At 29.4% G+C, this 21,084-nt stretch overlaps 1 protein-coding gene across 4 annotated transcripts; it reads right to left on the bottom strand.

The window, feature by feature from the left end:
- Positions 1-944: 944 nt before the first annotated feature.
- On the bottom strand, positions 945-18,377 carry LOC148239582 (multicopper oxidase 3-like). Of its 4 annotated transcripts, none has more exons than XM_088187647.1 (6): positions 18,299-18,371; positions 18,068-18,214; positions 10,517-10,616; positions 9,348-10,462; positions 3,545-3,748; positions 945-2,927 (listed from the first exon to the last, which is right to left on the bottom strand). In XM_088187647.1, exons 2-6 carry the CDS (start codon positions 18,204-18,206, stop codon positions 2,557-2,559), a joined length of 1,929 nt encoding a protein of 642 aa, XP_088043773.1. In that variant the 5' UTR covers positions 18,207-18,214; positions 18,299-18,371; the 3' UTR covers positions 945-2,556. The 4 variants fall into 4 exon arrangements, with proteins under 4 accessions (XP_088043773.1, XP_088043779.1, XP_088043796.1 ...); XM_088187653.1 differs by having other exon boundaries at positions 9,348-10,450; XM_088187670.1 differs by having other exon boundaries at positions 3,545-3,730; positions 9,348-10,450; positions 18,068-18,377.
- Positions 18,378-21,084: the final 2,707 nt, after the last annotated feature.

The raw sequence follows: 21,084 nt of genomic DNA, 5'->3' as shown, positions 1-21,084 counted from the left end.
CGGCACCCATTTGCCAACTTTTTTTTGTAATGCCAAACGACGCGACGCAGGTCGCGTACTCTCTCAGACTCAGTCTAGCGACTACCGGACAATTAACACGAGATAAGAATGACGTGTGGCGTCTCCAGATAATAATTTACGGTGTAAAATTTCCATTGCAAATTTAAACATGCAAGAAATCATGAGTTCTTTGCAAGCACATATCTTATTTCATTAATTTATTTTACATATTTTTCGGTTTATTGGATTTTTTGAAATCAATTCAGAGGCTCTCAATATTTATATAAAATATTTTTTATGTGCATTTATTTCTTACGGTTTAATTTGTTGGTATTATTTTCTATAAAAATCATTTACATTAAAATAAATATTATTTAAAAATAATGATTTTTACTTATTATTTCGTAAATTTATAACTATCTGCAAGATCGACCACCGTACATGTACGGCGATACCACTCAAAGGGTTAATAAGATGTAGAGTATTTGCTTCAGATGAAAATAATATTTATTTTTATATTTCATAAGCTGTGCTTATTTAACTGCGCTTCGAAACATATTTTTTTTGCGTTTTACAATGAAACTGACCTTTAGTTTGACCGCGTAGTGTACAAATAATCGAGCGCGAAATTTATAAATTCTCGCCTTATTCGCCAAAGCAGAGTGAAATCTTTAGATATTTTAATCACAATCTACAATGTAAGTTAACCATAGAGTATAATAAACCAAAATGTAAAAGTAAATATGAAATAGATGTTAATAGACTATGATTCATAGTATTTATTTATTAATTTAAATCTGAGTTTTGATCTCTAGATTAAATAAAACAATATTTAATATAGATCATTTAATACCACAAACCGCATATCACTACTTTATTTTTTGAAAGTTTGGGAACTTTTTGAAGAGGCTATGTATAACGGGTTTTAAATATAAAAAAAACACTTTCTTTCATCGCAGATTTTATTTTATTTTTATATAAAAAATAACGTAACAAATGTGTTTCATTTTTGTAAAAAAATATACAAAACTCTTACACAACATCATCGGTAACAGTAAAAAATTATCACATTTTAACATATCGCATAGAAGTGTTTCATAATCAAATGTTCTTATATTATATAAATTATTTGCATAATTGATTCATTTCTCTAGAAATGTGTGCATATTTACAGTTCCAATTCCGATGTCGTCCCAAATAATGTCAGTTTAGTAAACAGAACAATTATTTATCAGATGCAAATTTATAATTTACTCGGTTGAAATTACACTAAAGAGTGATTCGACTGCGAAACTTGTTTTAAATCGTACACAAAAAATACGTACTCATAACAAGTTTCGTTGTCAGTCGTTCGAAAGCGTAGGCCTAATAAATATACATATTAACACGTAAATACGATACTTAAATATAATTTTTATTAATCAAATGTTTAGGCTACCTTTAAATACGCCACTACGAGCTGTTCATAAATAATTCAATAATACCGAGACTAACAATAATTGACTTAGCATAATAGTTAATGCGGTTTCTATTCTTGAATGCGAAATTGTCGCTAGTTGTATATCAGACAATGCGCTTTTTGCTGAATTGTGTCACTAAAAATCAATTGGAAAGTGCTTATGAAAGTAATCCTTTGATGTAGAGTTTTTTTAAGCTGTTGCTCAGAAGTTGTATAAATATTATATACGATTGTCACTCCACACAAAAAATGTTTAAGATCGCTGAGTGGAATATTTCGTGGGCATCGAACCATGTATGGCCAATAAGGACATTGAAAAAAACTTTCTAAAAGGGCGGATCGATCTGATTACAAGACAATCTTCAAGAGGAAAAATTATATTTTAAAACAAATTTTAAGAGGAGAAATTGAAAGAGGAAATTGGTAACAATTTCTTTTAAGATGATTTGACAGCTCAACTTTCCCTAAACGTTAATTAATATCGTGAGAATAAAATATAATTAATGGACGGTTCACAAGAATTATTTTTGTATAATAAAAAAATTGCAGGTCGTATTTTATTTTATAATTTAGAACAAGAGATCAAATAGTAAGAAATCAGACTATTTCTAGACAATTTTAAAGAAAATTAGAGCACTGCACAGTTTCTCATATATATGTATATATATTTAATAAATATGTAATTACACACAAAATACATGTATTAGCGTTAATATTAATCCAAACATAACTTACATATGTATATCAATATGATTTAATTTATCTAAACAAATATTCCAATAAGATTATATGCTTCTGTGCTTGAGATTGAGACTTTCATAAGTGCAAAAATAATTGATGAGTCTGTACTAAAAAATTATGAACTGTTAGATATTGATATATAGATTTTTTAATATATTCGTTTCACGATTCAGAATCTAAAGAACATAAATCAATTAAAACACTCGTAAACCATTGATTGCTTAAAGCACAATAAACTGAGATTTCTCTCCACTTCTACGACCACTTTGTGATAATTACATCACGTCAATAAAATAATCCGTTACTCCTGGGTCGCTTTTGGGTCATAAATGAATTTCACTTGCAACTGTGATGCTTCAAATTAAAAAATAATGAGGTCCTACGAAACTGCCGCACTTGGGAAAATCAGACGGAGCTTGCACAAAATCTGACCTCTCTCCAACTTGGAGCAGTACGTCCAGACCTCTGGTCCATTGACTTGAGCGCTCGTCTCTCAGAATCCAAAAGCCTGGATTGTCCGCTTTGAATCTGAGGGCTACAGCGCCAAACTTTGGCACTGTCACTGTGTCCTTTTGAACTGGATCGATGAGGTTCTTCTTGTCAAATAAGGTACCTTCGAGATGCATCTTTTCGATGAACTCTGAAAGTATCGGCTCGGAGAACTGTTTTGTAGCTATCACATAAAAGCTATATCCGTGAAGATGAAACACGTGCTCAGATTCTCCTCCTGTAAGACAAAATATTTATTTAAGCATAATACACTAATAAACTACTTTTATAAAACAATTGTAAAAAAAACTGTTTTCAAAGGATGTAAAAAAATATCAATTATATCTAAAAATACGGATTTGATAGATTTCTATATATATAATATAAAAAAAATGTGAAAAATTGTTTTCCATTTTAATTTAATTGTTATAGCAATTATAAGACATTTTTTATATCTTTAAAATTTAAGACATATTTTTTTTTGAATTGCCACTATTTAGAATTAAGAAGACGGATTCAGATGGTTAATGAACATAACATATTTTAAGTCAATATGATGCAGTTATAGTATCCTCAAAAACTGTTATATCTCATCTATCTATAGTTGTTTCATGAGCTCCTCTACAATACATATTTTTTTAAGAAATCTATTTAAAATATCATATTAGTAAAAAATCAAATGGTCAGTTTCTTAAGAATTAACGCCATTACATCAAATCAAAAAAATATTACTGAAAAATAAATTTGATGTAAGAATATCACTATTGTGTATTCAATCAGAAAACTAAGTACTTACCCTAATATTAAAACGTTAGAATAAAGTATATTTATTTTTTAAATAATTTTAATTTCTACCTTGATCCACCAGAATGATTTCAACAGTGTTTCCAAGTGGCACAGATTTTACATGCACACACTCGCACTTCATGGAAAATTGGCACTTGTCACGGCCACAAAGAGTCCCAGCATCTCCATATAATGGCTGTGTCAGCAACGGTGATGGTGGAAACGTAAATGTCACACCGTCCATCTCGGCCGAACCTTCAAATACAAAAACATCTAAAATTATTTTAAAAGTAGAACACAATTCGCCATACACGACCTCCTTAAAATCTAACTCTTCTAAAAATAGTATTCAATACACAACACCAATCGCATTACATTTTATATCATGCGGACAAACACAATCGACATCATAAAAAAACAGAAATAAATCTAGTATCAGTATATCTTAAACAGTCATCAATAATGAGTGAGTTGAAACAGTCGTAACACTTAAATAAAAATAATAATAATAAGCATCGAAGCACAATGCGGCAAAAAATCGCCATCTTTAGCTTATATGCTTTCATTCTGCGTTGACTCGTATAACAGCTTCCGTTAAATTGTGCTATAAATAATAATAATCAGTTAGGCTCAAGATTTCCAATTTGATGTTGATTGACTTTTGATTGATTTTAACTATCAGTTATAAATTAATCGTACGATATCTGAAAGTCCTGTGTCATAAAAAACTTCAGTTTTAGTTTAGTCATGGGAAATTCAGGAGTAACATAAAATTTGAGAGAGATAAAATATACGTGTGATAATAAATTATATAACTATATATTTGAAAAAATCCTTTTCTATATATAATAATAATTTCACCTAATCTGAACATATTGAGAAAAACTCAAATTTAATAAATTTATTATGTGCTAAATAACAGCAATTTTTATACTCAAGTTTAGCTGATTTTTGCTTTGCACGTTGTTTGTGATGCACGTGACAATTTTCAGTCATATTGGACGCATAGTTTGTGCTTAACAGCCAATTATTTAAAACGCTTAATGATTTTATTTTAAAAATTAGAGAACAAAGCATTATATATTACGTTAAAAATGGAATAAAGTGCAATTAAATAAGATAAATGATAGTAAATACTTTTCGTAAGAATTTTATGGTAAAAATTAGGGTGTATGAATGATACAAACGTTTCTAAGAAACCCGTATAGATTTCGAATATGAGAAAAGAGAGGTTTAGCTCCAATAAAATTGACCATAGATAAAAAAATATGCCTAGTAATCAACGAATCACTATTAAAGAGATATGCTTAAGAAGTTTGTATGAAAAGAAATTTTGCCCGGAATTTTGGGCATGGAACAAGTAGCAGCCAAATTACTTCTAAAGTTGTTGAAATATCAACAAAATCTGAAGCAATTGCTAAATTAAATCACTGACAACCCAGACTCGTTTCAACGATATTTATTACTTAAAAAAACAAACGTCTTATCGACTTAATAAAAAAAATCTGAAAATCCAATAAAAAAAAGAACGTCAAGATTGATCAAATGGCAAGGTTCTCAAAAATATTTTTTTCCATTATAACGGTATAATAAAATAGGAATTATTAGCACTAAATCAACGATTGCATAAATAAAGCCGAATAATACAGTTTCGGGCAAACAATCTTTATAATTCGCACGGAATTTTGAACAAAAACGACACCATCATGTTATCAGAGTCACAGCCTCAGTTAAAATACAATAATGTTCTTTTATTAATATAGTCTGAAAGATCGAAACTAGTGAATAATACATATTTATAATTCCGATTAAAAATTATTGATTAGGTTTTCCTAGAATTTTCCAATCTCACAGAAAAATAATTACTGGATGTCTACTCCATATGAACCATAGTGTTTTTATATTTCAATCGTATCTGTATTTGTGAGAAATAAATATTTATATTGTAATTCCAATCGATCATCATGAATTAGGTTTTTCTAGTTTTTTTTTATATTACGAATTAATGTCGTTATAAATAATTTAAATAAAATTGAGCTAGTAACGTATATTGATTGTATAATACACAGACTTACAGAATTTGATTTCAGTCTGGTGTCTCACTACGTATATAAAGTATTCTCTGAGCTCTCTCATTAATAGAAAAAAAATAATATCTAATAATTCAGACGCGTACGGTGAGATACTTTCCTTTTCGCTCGCTCGCGTGTTAAGTGACGAGAGTAAGTGAGAGATAAGGGCGTGCGGAACGCACGCCCTTATCTCTCACTTACTCTCGTCACTTAACACGCGAGCGAGCGAAAAGGAAAGTATCTCGCCGTACGCGCTTGCTTAATATGAAGGAACTAACTCTATTTTATTTAATCATCACGATATTCATTCATGATATTATATTATGGTTAATCAGAAATATAATTATATAATAATCCCATTTCTGATCTCCTAGACACGATCGAAACTAAAAACATTACAGTATATATGTGATTCAGGTGTTATATCGTGATGCTAACTTAGTAGTTTTTGATTATATTAACCCCATTAACGCCCGTTATGTTTCAAGGAAAGATTTACAATAAATATATAGCACCCTGCAGTTCTTTTCTATACATATATACAGAGAAAATAAATAGTTTTACAACATTGAAGTGCATTTCACAAATGTTTTACTTGATTTAATACAACTATTTTAAAAGTGAAATATAAATATTATATACTTAGGGTTGTATTTTATTGTGTAGTCATGCAATTATAAGTTAATATAAATCGTGTATAACTGAATGTAATTTTTATTTTAATATGACGCCATAATTACACTGTAGGTACATCAAAATTATTTATAAGCTATATTATATTTTCCCAGTTTCAGTTGTATGTAAATTTTTTTCCTTGTATCGTATTTTTAGCGCAAAATTCCAGAAAATATTATTAGATTTTTATTTTATATGCTATAATACATTTTACATATACATTTAATTAAAGTATTTTTTTCTTAATATTTGCCTACAAATAAGTAGTGAATATGTTATTAAATTGTTGTTAATGCAAAATTAACTAAAACAAATAAATGTCCTAAAAAACTGAACATGAAAAGTATTTTTAATATAAAAATATAAGCTTGTTTTATTTTTTTTTTATTTAATAGCTTCATGTAAAAGTTTGCAATTATTTATATTACTGTTATTTGAGTGTCATATATATTTAAAAAACATTTAGTATTCTACAAACTGTTTTTATATAATTAAAAATACATTCAAAAATGCCATTTAGATTGCTTTCACTGATTCATCTCAAATCGAACTTTTTATCATATTTCAATCTAGATATAGATTTACAAAAGATTGAATCGGTAAAATTGATTGTATCGTCTGCAAATATTATTATATTACACAAAGGAAACAATTAAGCTACAACAACTTTTTTAAATTAACATTACGAAACCAGGTGAAAGAAAATGATATTGCGGTTTTGCATTGTGAAGCGTTGCACATGTTGATTATGATTTTTTATTAAAATATATATTTATAATAGTTCCATAAGTTCATTGTGATTTTTTTTATTTATAATATATAAATATATATATTTAATAGTGGTTCAAATATCGACGTTGATAGATTATTCGATTTAATTCTGGAGCATTCCAAATATGGAACGCAACGTTTACGTTGTAGTTTTTATATGCATTCAAAAAATGGTTACAAGTATTAGAAATCGAACAGTGTCTTTGCCAGAATTATAAATAGTTGCCAATATTTGACTTGCTATACGCATAACGTGCGCTGAGACGAGAGAAAGTTTTGACATTTATAAAGTACAAAGAGTTTTTGCTAAAGCCGCTGCTTTAAAGCATGTTTCGTTTTATACGTCGATGCATTGAAATTTAAATTTCTAAAACTAAAAATATACTTTTCAGACACCATATCCGCTGTATGGTAAATTAATGATATCACGATTTGATTCTTAAATTAATTCATTATATTCTATCCTAAATTTATATTTTTTTACACAACCTCATTATCGTTATTCTTTACCGTTTCACTCAAAGCACTTATCTTGATTAGTCTCGGAGGAAACTAATAAACTAAAATCATAAACAGATTGATCTTTGACTTTTTATTTTAACTTTCAAAACATGACAGTATCGCGTATCATATACCGTTTCAATGGAGGAAAAAAATGAGGAAAATTTATCTCATATCTCTAAATAAGGATGACACTTTCTTTAACCTTTAGAAGTCCAAAGGCATATATGTCACGCTCAAAATGGTTTTAACAAAGGCATCTATGCCATCCGCCATATATTTTATATTTAGTTGGCATATAGTTCTAGACTTTTACACCCTATAACTGAACAGCACCCCATAATATTTAATACACAACCAAATTTTGAAAAAAATAATATGGAGAGCCGTTGCAAACGGCGTGACAAAGCCGAATGTTTTCAGTGGACAGAGTTTATTTTTTACCGCGTACGCCGCTTCTATATATTCTTTATTCTGTGGTCGCGCTTGATGACGAGGGGTCGACTAGATATGGGCTTCGTCTCAAAAATATTATAATTATGACAACTTAAAATAGCGGTTGTAAACTTTTTGTATCGCTACAAGCTACCCTATTTCTTGGTTTAGTTTAATTAGTATAACCGCGAGTCGACGAGGGGTTAATTAAACATGCGAAAATGTCTAATCCCTCGCATCATGTGATGTCTTGAAATAGTGCTTGTCAATCAGTGGTACTCATAAATTTTAATGAAATCGAAATATTAAAAAATCTGACTTGCCAACTTTTCTAACCCCTTCCCATCTGTATAAAAATAAAATGACGTCCCTGATTCTAAAAAAATAATTATTGTGTTATTCCTCAAATAACAACAAAAAAACAGTTTTGAATCTAACCCAAAAATATGTCATTTCCGCGAAATCGTGTCGGAATTTATTAATATTTAATAATATATGATAATTTATCTGGCAGGTGCTAATAAAATCATATGATTTCAATTTTTCTAGACGTAGTAAAATATACATTATTGTGCTAGTGAAATTATATGCTGTTTTAAAATGTCTATGAAATTCTATTTGACATTTGCGAAACGTACATTTTCTGTTCAAACCCAAACCTACCCTAATAAAAGTTCTAAGACTAATTATGGTTTTTAATCTTTCATTAGATCAAACTCAAAATATTTCTTTCAGGGAAAAATAAGCGTATTATACCCATAGTTTATCTGCGCTTCCATAATATACTATGTTTTAAAAATATGATAGCCATCCTTACCGATATTACTACGAACTTCTTATATAAGAGTGGTATTTAAACCAAATCTTGGGCAATAGGAGGGCGCAAATTATCACTTCTCAGAAGTCAAAAATTCACGTCAAAAGCAATAAAACCGTGTTAGCGCCATCGCAGTAGGAACGCTCGTTTTCGAAAAGTTTTGTCATGAAAAGATTGTTTTCAGCAAAAAAAATGTACAAATTAACTGAATACTATTTACAAGGATAGAGCGAAACATTCGTTCTTCTGTCATTGCATTCTTGGGTGTTTTTTTTATAGGTAATAGTCCAACATCTGGAGTGAGTACAGGATATACCCTAAATATTTTTTTTTAAATAATATGTAAGAAGCCTAATTTTTGTGATTTAATAAATTGGACCGCAGTGGATTCAATAAAAAAATAATGTAGGGTAATAAATTAGTTACTAATAATATTAAAAATATACGTCAATGGCAAGAATATCGGCATTGCAATGGTTGGTGATGCAACTTGCACTAAATAACGTAACCTCTCTTGCAATCGACACAGAAAACAATATAAAACCGGTTTTATTCGCAATCAACACGCGACATATTAGCATTGGTTTGAATTGATTCTCACCTGGATGATGCTCCTGCTTCTTGCTGTCTTTGAACGGAAGATAGATAGTCGTCTGCATATTTTCATAGCTCAACACTTCCGGCATTTTCTCTAAAGATTGCACTTCGCTAACACAAAGAGTTTTCTCCACGCCGCACTTAATACCACCAACTGCATTCAATTCTCCTTCCGCCATCGAAACGCTCCTTTCAACAATTTCAGCATCATCATCTACAATTACCTTTTGTTGCTTTTCCAATATCATCTCAGCATCATATTTCAAAACAGCTGCGCTATAAACAGGCGCTGCGCAACTTCCAACGCTATAAACCTTAATTCGATACTCTCCGATTTCTTGATCGGCGTTCAGTACAAAATCGGCTCTCTCTCCTCTTCCTAAAATTAAAGAATTAACCATTTTGGGCACAACTGAATGTCCATCCATAGCAATCAATTGCATAGAATGCCGCTCAATCTCCAAAGTCACAGGACAGCCTTTAACGCCACCAGCGTGAGCCACTCTAAATCTAAACTTCTTTCCTTTCGATACATTAAAAGTAGATAGAGGAACGACTCGATCATCTTTTCTTCTTCCTTTGCCGTTTACTAGTATAGATTCGACAGATAATGGCACAGCTTCTAACATGCTTTGTATAGCAAACCCATGACTCCATTCAGATATGACCATGACGTGTTCGTTCTTATCAAAATCGTACAATTTACGCTGCGGCTCGAACGTATCTGCTCTTCTCACCACAAAAGCTCCAAACAATCCATCCGAAGACTCAGCTCCAGAGTGAGCGTGATATAAATGCGTGCCAGGAGCTGATGCTCTGAACTTGTACTGGAACGTGGTATAACTAGGTATGGGGCATTGAGTTACCATTGGCACTCCGTCCATGAAGGGAGTCTCTACTTGAGGTTGACCTCTCCAGTGGAGAGTCAAACCTTGTCCTGGCACTCTATTTACCACATCGATGACCATGATGTCATTCTCACACACTTGTATGCTAGGTCCTGGCAGTTGTCTGTTGGCTGCTAAAATTCCTCTGGAATGACCATCGGCTGAAATGCAATAGTCTCTGTTGCAGTCGCTGGAATTTGCGGGACACTCTCTGCATGACCTTCGAAAACGACTGATATTAAAAGTGAAAATGACATGCGTTATTTACTTTGAATGCTTCACAAACCTGCTGAGTGACTTGTATACTTCCAAAGTCAACTTGACTCTGCAGATCATCGGCCAATCGAGTTCATGACACGGCCTGTCGCAACTCTCAAAATACTCTTCTGTAAAATTGATACGCGTATTAGTAAATATAAAAAGTAGTTACAATATATCATCTGAGGTATTGAAAATATTATAGACGAATGTGTCTAGTCATCTTTGCTGTGAAATAATACAAGACACTGATTTATCTGATTGTTATAATTCAAATAAAATGTTTAAAAAATTCACTGCACGGCCAAATACATATTAATTTAATAAAATAAATCCTCTCAATCTATTAACCTAATTACTTATTTATGTATAAGGAAAACTCTTTTTTAGCAATATATCACGTTTTTTCTAAGGAAATGGTTTAAAATTATTGCGTGCTAAATTTTAAAGTTATGTGCGTGAATTATATCGATAAACACTATTAAAAATTAAAATATCTAAAACTTTCCCGTGCCTGATAAAATTATCCTGTATTCTGTATAACTTAATCTTAACACAGTTTATCAGTAAAACGTTTTTACGTAGTTTTACATACATCCTAAATCTGCAACAAAAATTAGGTGAAATAATGTTTTTAAAAAAATACTTTTTTAAGAAATACATGTGATATGTATATTTTTTATCCCCTTAATCTTTTTATATTTTTTATTGAATGATATTTTGAAATTAGTTTATGTATTTGCCTATCTGATACCCAGCAGAATCAAAAGCTTTAATTAAAATTGACGCACTGAACGTGAGAAACAAAATCGTATTAAAAGTGTCATAAATATATCTATAAGTTTATGCTGATCGATGCAGAAACAATATAAAACATACTATAGTGTTTCAGAACTGTTCAAATGGTCGTTCGCTATACAAAAGTCCAGTAATATCGTTATTACTCCCGGTAACAAAAAGTGGGCGAGCCCTAAACCTCCCTCATGGTGGCTATGTGTATAAAAACAGATATATAAGGCGCAAATCAACAACATTAAAAACTTTAATCGAGCTTTAATTACAAACTAAATACTTTGTCTTAAAAATAGTAAATGTTCACTTTAAAGCTAAAAACAACGGATATCTAAATTGATTTAATTTTTTATATATTAATATTGCTTAAAACATATTAAAGTATAAATACAGACAATTTATCTACAGAACAATCTGAACAAGTTTATTCGATTATGTAATAATTAGTTAAGAGATCGACCAAAATGAGTATTATAAGTCTGTGAAAAACAGCCTCCTTCACTTTGATCGTCTGATCTGTTCCAGCAGAACAGTCACATTAAATCTCCAAGAGTGAAATACGATATTCAATATGACTTTCCAAATTGTAGGTCATATATTAAACCATAATTAAAAAACTAAACGCTTTTACTGTCCATGTACTACACAGAAAAGTAAATATCTGTAGTGTAGGCTCTATAGCTTTTAATAAAGGTATTAGCTAGAACTAGACAATCGATTAATGATTATAGTTTATTTTTTATATATGCTTGCGGTCTGTGGTTGAAAAGCGTCAATTTAAAATATTGCTAATAAAGTATCATATTAAATAACTGGTAAGCGAAGAGCGCCAAAACGATCACCATAAAAAACAATAACTCGTTAATTTGATTAATGGTGTTTGTCTGATAAACTTGTGCTTAAATTAGCGTCTCAATCTCGAGAGCACTCGTCGAAATAGCAATAACGGAACGCGCTATAGGCCTTCAATAAAAGCGGTGAAAGTCGACGGTTCTTTTATGTGTACACAAAAAGCGAAGATCTTCTTTCATGTCACTCCAACGATGACAGATATGTGCTCTTGTGAAACTACATTATCGACAAAAGCGCAAACTTTCGATTGAGTCTTTCCAAATGACCCTTGGGATTATATTGCAAAATCTAACATTTTATTTGGGAAAGTCTGACAAAGTAGCTAAAGCTATCGTGAATCTAGTCCCTTCCTGTATCATAAATCAAGCAATTAATAAAATTAAGACAATATATTCCACTTTAAAGAAAGTAATGATACTCGACGTAAAAAAATCGATCGAACGTTCGATGGAAAGCACGTTTATATAATTTTCACTTAATAAGGTTTATGTAGCCAGTGATCCGTAGTTGAAGCTGAAATGTGCTTGTAATTCAAAGAAGTAGGTTTATGATTGATCGATTTCTAGAGATACAATAAGACTATTGAATGCGCCAATAATCGCTCGCCTTTCAATCTCGCAATTGTTATATGAAAATAATTATACCCATGAGATTAAATAAGATAAATAAAATAAATTAATCATATGTCAATTAAACCATTGTAAAATTTATATTTTCAACCTTAAGATAAAATAAATCGTTATATACATAGTATGTATAATCCAATAAAGTCATTGCTTTTGTATGTTTATTTTCAGCAAATTCATCATATTTTTTTATCGCTTTAAAATACTTTGAATTAATTTTTAATTGCAATTTTGTAATTATTAATAATATAAAATAATAAATAATACGTATTTAATTAATATGTGCTATTTATTAAGCGCGATTTTTATTTTTTCTAGTATTAATTTCAATTTAAAAAAATATTAGTATAGCATCAGGCGTATATGCTGAGATACTTTCCCTTTCGCTCGCTCGCTCGCATGTTAAGTGTCGAGAGTGAGTGAGAGATAAAGGCGTGCGTTACATGCGTTCCGCAAGTATCTCACGGTACGCGCAAAAAAGTTCTCACGGCACGCGCCTGGATAGCATATGTATTTTTTGCTATCATAGATTTTAGATTATTATTAGGTTTAACTATTTAATAATCTGATTTAAATGTAAAACTCTGCGCTAAATTTATATCAATTTTTTTATTACAAGTATAATTTTTCTTGTTTATAAATTTTATAAATATGTATTTAAATAGCATCTTTCAACAAAAAATATACATGATCAAAAAGCCTACAGCTATCAAGTCATCAATATTATTAAAGCAATATAATATCTGATTTCTGTATACAATTACAAAAATAATAAAAGTTTTAGTTCCCTAATTAACAAATCCGTTATTATAAAGTAGTATTAAAAATGTTAATTATATACTTCATAAATAACTAAATTATATACCGTATAAAAACTGGGTCAATTATTTTAATTATACTGTGCATCATAACCAATAATAAAAATGTAAGTAATAGTTAATTTTATGTATATTATATATGACATATATAGAAAAAAATATGAGAAAATCATAAATACATTCAAAATCAGCGCATCAAAAATTTCTATTCCCTAATTTAAGAATCCGTAATTCTATTAAATTATTAAAAATAACATAAGCAATGATAAATATATAACTCAATAGGGTTTTTGTTTATTTTAAAAGACATTTGTAGAAAAACGTTAGATTTAAAATTTTTATTAGCAAAATCTGTTTCAAAACAATATAAAAAAATTGAACATTATTCGAAAAAAATAGATACATTAAAAATTAGGCAATAATTTTTGTATCCATTGTGGCAAAAAATTTGAACTGTTATATAGTTTACTAAAAATAGAAAATATAACACAGTTAATTAATATATGAGTTTTTAACTTGTCAATTTTTTTAATTAACCTGACTTATGTTTTTGAATGTTTATCAATTTATTAATCATAAAAAAATTGCAGATGTGCCCAAAATAACCGAGTGGTACATATTGCAAAATTGAATTTTTTTGATAACCAAAAAAATACACAAACTTATAAAATACTAACTTGTCTAATTTTTTAGTTAACCTTAAAAAAAATATTTCTTAATTTTTCTGAAAAACCTGATCTACATTTTTGTTGTTTCTCCATTTTTGTGCTAGATGGAGAAATATAAATTGCAAATCCTACAAGTGTGAACATTTGATATCAAAAGTTCATTAAAAAAATCTAATTTTGTTTAAATTTAGCAAAATTCTGCGTTTACAAAAAAAAACAGCTGATAATATAGCCAAAAAAATATTTTTACACTAATTTTTTATTTTTTTATTGCACCTATGTTTTTATAATATATAAATATTAATACGGTTTTTAACAAAGAATAAATTTAATAAAAAAGCTTAGTCATTAGGTAATCAATAATACAGCAAATATTATCTGTATTACTACTACTTATATAAAAAAATAATGTTATGTAAAATAAATCATATTAAAAATTTCATATCCGTAATTTAAAAACTGTATATTAAATCTTATATAAAATACTTTTATTATATACGGTTTAAAATTAATAACAATAAATAGTTTTTCGTATATTGGCAATAATATACGTAGAAAAATAATGCATTTAAATAAAGCATGAGTAAAATCTGTGCTTAATTTTATTTTCAGTGAGTGAGAGTAGAGTACGCGCCTGGTATCAATATTATACCAGAAATAAAATTTGCGGAAATTATATTTCTGAGCGTTTGAATATAATTCATTGCATTCTCGGCATAGCATTTACTTGTTAAAGCACTTTTTAAATTGCTTTATTAAGCAGATGCAACAACCTAACCACGCTCAGTGACTTATGGCTGCGAGAATATCCTAGAGAGTCGCGATCGCGTCCTTGATTCTTGACCGTTGCGGACAAGACCTCAGCGCTAGAAACGCTCATTTTGCACGACTCGTCTAGCTTCTTAACTGGCTTATTAAACACAAGGATGTTTTCGGAAATAGCTTTCAGTTGCTAAAAAAAAAGATGTGCTCATCTATGTTAGGCGTGCACCATAACTGTTTTTTTGCAAATTAAAAAAAAATTTGCCCAATTTTAATTTATTATCATAAATGCTCAAAAACATTGCGCAACATCTCGTATGTAAGACGCAATACAGATTTAAACCGAACCAAATTCAATCAGTAAAATAATTTTACAAACTATAAAATAAAGGCGAATTGCACAATATAAGCAAATCAGTTAAATATCAATAGCAAATTTCATTTCAAATGTGTTTTTGATAGACATCTAATTTATTCCAAAGAATATAAAGACACCCTAAATTGTAGAACATACTATCACGAGTAAATACCATAACAAAAAATATTTTATAATTGTAATGGAATAATTATAAATCGTTAATGCACTCAAATATAGAACTGCTGTATCAAAATTGACCCATGTCCATATTTTACACTTTTTTGCGCAAGTTATTATTTATATATAATTAATATTTAATAAATCATCTCTGAGATACTTAGAAAGTTAACTCAATTTATGTATTGCAGTTCATTTAAAGGTCAGTTAGATAATAATGACTTAAACTACTACATCATTATGTATTGTATAACAACGTAGTGGCTTCTTTTTTCTCATTATCAATTCACAATCCAATCTATATTACCACTTCCGCGTTTTATACCTTCTTCTAGACATTTGCAACTCATTCAACGTGTATCATGATTTGTCGACGTGCCAGTGTAAGATTGCTCCATATAACAGTTTCACAGACAGTTAAACTCTAAGTGAGTGTTAAATGCTCGCCGTTGACAAAAGAACGACTTTGAAAAGAGAGAAAATGAAAGTTAACTGTGATCGTTAACTACGCGATAAGTTTATTCATAAAAGCGACAGTATTTGCGAAATTTGGCTAAAATCATCATTAAGCATTTATAGATCATTGTATATCTGTATAAGTTATCGTAATAAATATACATAGATTTAATAATGCTAAATATGTTTATTAAAACTTTCTGGTTATCAATGATATAAAACCATACTGATATGTACCAGTTCTAAATATGTCCGGTTTTCTTGGTGTTCCTGTTCGAATGAAGCAAATTACAGTATGATTTCATAAAATTAGAAATTATATAGGAAATTGAAACATGAAATCGATTAGCCAAGAGCAAAGTATTACATGAAATATTTATTTTGATGCAATGTTACATAATGTAACTATTTTTTATGATAAATTTTCACATAAAATAGGCAAGAAAAAAACAAAGTCAAAATACAACGAGAGATACTATAATATCAGCATATAGATATATAGCGAAACTTCTCTTCATTTTACAATCCCTTTGCGGATCAACCGCAACTCCTTATTTCCTTCGTGAGTATATAAGTAGGTTGCAATGTGGTAAATTTTCCGACTGAATAAAACATTACAATTGATTGCACACTAATGATACATCACTGTATACAACTTGATATATTGCCATTTTAGAAATAAATATTTTTTTGCTATCCTAAAAGTATGGCGTATAAAATAATACACATTCCAGATGATACTAATCTTATGCATTTTTTATTATAAATATTTAATCAACTCACATGCTTCAAAGTAATGTTTAAAACATTCTCTTTCATACTTAACTAATTAAAATTAACATTATAAATGAAAAGATTCTTAAATAAAATATTCATATATGTATATGTATTTTATATAAGAATCTTATATTATATATAAGATTAAAATAAGATGCAAAAACACTTAAAAAGTGCATTTTTATATGTAAATGTCATTTAAAAGAGACTGAAAAAGATTTCCAATACATATATATAAATAAATAAACACTAATTGTATTAAAAATTATTACCTACGTGGGCTTAAAAATGTAGGTTGTTAAAAGTCTTAATTATATTACGAATAAGGGTGCATTTACATATAATCTGTATTATAAAAATATATTATGATTTTCACTTTGCAAAATTTTCTCATTAACTATTTTATTATATTTTTTCTATTTAAAGATATCGAAAAATGTATGTTATTGCCAAATTATTTAACTTCACTTTTGGGTGTAAACTACTTAATGATTACACTTATAACATAATCAAAATAATAAATTATAGAAGCGTCCCAATAAAATTTTCCAAATTTTTACATTTACATCCGAAAAAATTGGTGAAGAGTCGACTATAAATCTTGAAGTTCTTACCAATATTTTATTTTAACGAATCAAAATTAATTACTTATGTGGAAATACAATTAGCATATATAAAATTAATATAACAATCTAATTTATATTGAAAGTAGCTCTTTATATAATAACTAATAAAGCATAAATCGAATTAATTTAATATGAATAAATTATATTCACATAGAAAATTTCACTATATTAATTTAATCGATTTTTCAGTGGAGACTCACTTTTATTTAAAGTAACTAAAGTAAATAAAACCATAAGATGTCAAAAAATGTAATACAAGTAAACAAACTTCAAATAATCAATAGAACTATTCTCAGGCATTAATAAACAATTTCAATATTTACCATTCTGCCAGTTAACCTTAAACTGCTTAAACTTAAACACAAAACGGCCTCTAAAAAACACTTTTGCAACTCTTTTTTTATTTCATTAATATTCGAAAGTCATGCTAACGATAAATCATCGCCATATTATGACGAATAACTAATGCATGTTATCTAACAATCATTGACTTCATTTCCTCCATTATTACCAGAACATATAACATTAAAAATTATTAAATGACGTCATTTAAACATCCAACCAACACGCGATGAAGTGCGACAAAAATAAGAGATAAATATCGTCAAAACCATATGAAATTGCATCTTAATGAATTATAAGTTACAGTAGCGATTAAATTATTTACCTGGCATCGGTGTGAAATATACGATTATAGTCACGATGAAAATAACTCCGATCAGTATGGCTGTTATCCTTTTGATCGAAGCCTTTTTGTAATCGAAATCCTTGGGCCTCTCTGTACAGTTATTCGTTTCTAAACCCATCTTGATAACTTTAATTTATATATTTAAAGAAGAACTTTGAATGTCGGCTTATAGAGTTTAATTCATCGTCGTTTATAGATGTTTTATTTTACTCTTTGCGATTTTGTCTCAACATCCATACTCGACCTCCAGTCCACCGACCCATTCGACTACCAGCTGACTACTACCAAAAAGCGGAACTGATATCAAGATGTACAAGGTGAATTGTAAAGCACCATCTGCACGTTCGAACTTGAGAATATACTTATAAAACTACCTATGAATGTACGTATTTTGCAACATAAATAAATAAGTAAGTGTTCTTTTAATATTTTATTTAATTATATTCTTTGTCATCAAAATTTATCAGGAGCTAAAGTAAAACGTCTAATTTTTAATAAAAAAAAATCAAAAATCACATTTGAAACACAATATAATTTACCAATTAAATCAGCTTGAGATACAATATAAGCACTCGTAAGGAGGCAACTATAATATTTTGCCTTTTTTTAAATAAGAGTAGCAGAAACTGCTCATAAACTGAATAATGCTTTGGTACTGTTAAGAAACAGTGTTGTGTGAATATTGTTAAGAAAGATACAGTAGAATAGTGGTTCCAAAAATATCTGACTAAAAGCTTATATATGGTCTTGGATGTTCCTCGGTTAAAATGACCAACTTTAATTAAATTAGAATCTCGAGCTAGCACAGTTCTAAACATCTTGAAATAACAAGAAAAAACAAAAATCTTGAAAAGTGGGTGCCGCACTAAAAAAATAGCCGTTACGATATTTGCTCTGGGCGATAAGAAATCTAAATATTAACTAACAATGGATATTTTGCAGTCAATGTGTATTTTAGTGAAATTATATGTTCACTAGTAGAAATAAAATTTTAAAAACTAGACCAATAAAATTGTATCAAATGATTGATTTATAATTTCACTAATCGATACCAGTGAAACTGTGTTGTTATACGTAAGCTTTGATTATTTTGGCCTTAACAGGTGATGCGTTGCCCTACTGTCATGAAAACTCAATTTGCTAGTTGCGAAACGGATATTTGCTGTTGAAATCAAAATCCAACCTAAACAAATTTACCAAACTTAACTTGACATAATGAAAATTGAAAAACCATAGATAGTTGAAGAACGTTTATTAGATCATATTGGGTTTGCTTAGTTCGTTTAGGTTAGGTTTGACTTTTGGCCTTAACAGGCGATGTGTCGCGCTACCAAATTTTAAATGAAATTCACTAGTGCTGTACACGTGGCGTTCATAAATGTCTTACTTTTTCATCATTTTCATCGAAAATAAGCAGTTATAATAATTGATTGACTTTAATTATTCATATTGAGTCCTTTTATAATATTTTAATCGATAAAAACATGTTTTTTTAGAGAAAAACACAAATGGACATTTTACGCATGTCAAATGATATCTAAGAGTGGCATATAATTTAATTAACATTATTAGTAGAAATATATATCTCCCATTGAAAATATATGCTGATATGATTTCACTGAAATGACAGTGAAAATATATTTTCTCTGGTATTACACATTCTCTGTAAAATATGTATATTGGGTTCAAAATATAATAGTATAAACACGCAGGTTAAAAATTATTACTCAACTAAACTAATATGTATTTCGTATTTCTCTTAAAAACAGCTCTGGTATTTGCCTATCTTCTAAAAATAATATACTTCAATTTATTTACATGTGGAAAGTTTAATAATAAAAAAAATATTTTAGATTATATCTTATCAATGAATAATAAATTAAGCGTGTATGGGTTGCTTTTTCAAACCGTCTACCTTGACGATGCGTATTTCATAACGCGTCACATTTTACTTGAAGTGAATGTTTACAAATTAGAATTGGTAAAATGCTTGATAGTGTTGTGCAACCTATTATTTAATACACTAAAAATGAGCAATAAAATAAATTTGGATATAAATGGTTTAGTTATTTAACTAAGAGTAGTTTATAACAATATATTTTACAAATACTTATAAATAAGTTAAATAAAATTATTTCCTCTTATTAAGAATAAATCCTTAAACATTAAATCGATATAATTACTTATAAAAAAATACTTTATAAACGTATTAACATAATAATAATTATATTAAGAAAATCTGATTATCGATATACTAAAGAGTTAAATCTGATTTTAATAATAATATTTTTGCTTTATTAGTCAATGATTAAATGAGTGAGTGTAATTAGAAAGCATAAAAAATTATATTAAAATTGTGAATATGGTGGCTTCCATAAATTATGTCACATTTTTAGGTTGGGGGGGGGGGGTCAGCGAAATTGTGACACTGTGAAAGAAACAGGAGTGTGATCACCGTAGACAATCACACACTGTAGACGGCAGAAAGACCTTCAACTGACATGGCATACAACAAACGGCGACAAGCAACAAGAAATTTTAGAGGACCATCCCGAGCACATCATTTCTCCGTTAGTTTCTCTACCAGTGCTCGGAAAAAATCATTCACTTCTACAATCCTTTCCGTCTCCAAAAAGGATAGTGATGCCGGAGACCATCATCAGCTAAATCGCGACGATCTATCCGTCCATGTCGTTCTCGTGACGACCTAGGAAGGAGGCCTGACCTAGCGCCTGTATGCGCAGTATGCAGTCGCGAAAGCCAGGCTAGGTAATTTCCGGTCGCTCATGGGCCGAAACTCCTGAGCCTGATGCGACCGCGGAAGGAGGACGTGGGCCCAAGGACCTTCCACTTCTACAATCCTTTGTTTCGATGTATGTATATAATACTAAATAAATTGTTACCAGCTTTCCGGCGTCTATTTCTGGCTGCAAAATCACACTCGTTTCGTTTCGGCTGCCTTTTTGACGAAAGTCTACAAATTTTCAGCTTTTTGC

Source organism: Plectrocnemia conspersa, unplaced genomic scaffold (assembly GCF_051122295.1).
Source record: "Plectrocnemia conspersa isolate PC_06_02 unplaced genomic scaffold, ASM5112229v1 ptg000001l, whole genome shotgun sequence".
Taxonomy (NCBI): domain Eukaryota; kingdom Metazoa; phylum Arthropoda; class Insecta; order Trichoptera; family Polycentropodidae; genus Plectrocnemia; species Plectrocnemia conspersa.
Note: the sequence above shows the minus strand (reverse complement) of the source record. Positions and strands in the feature narration are given on the sequence as shown.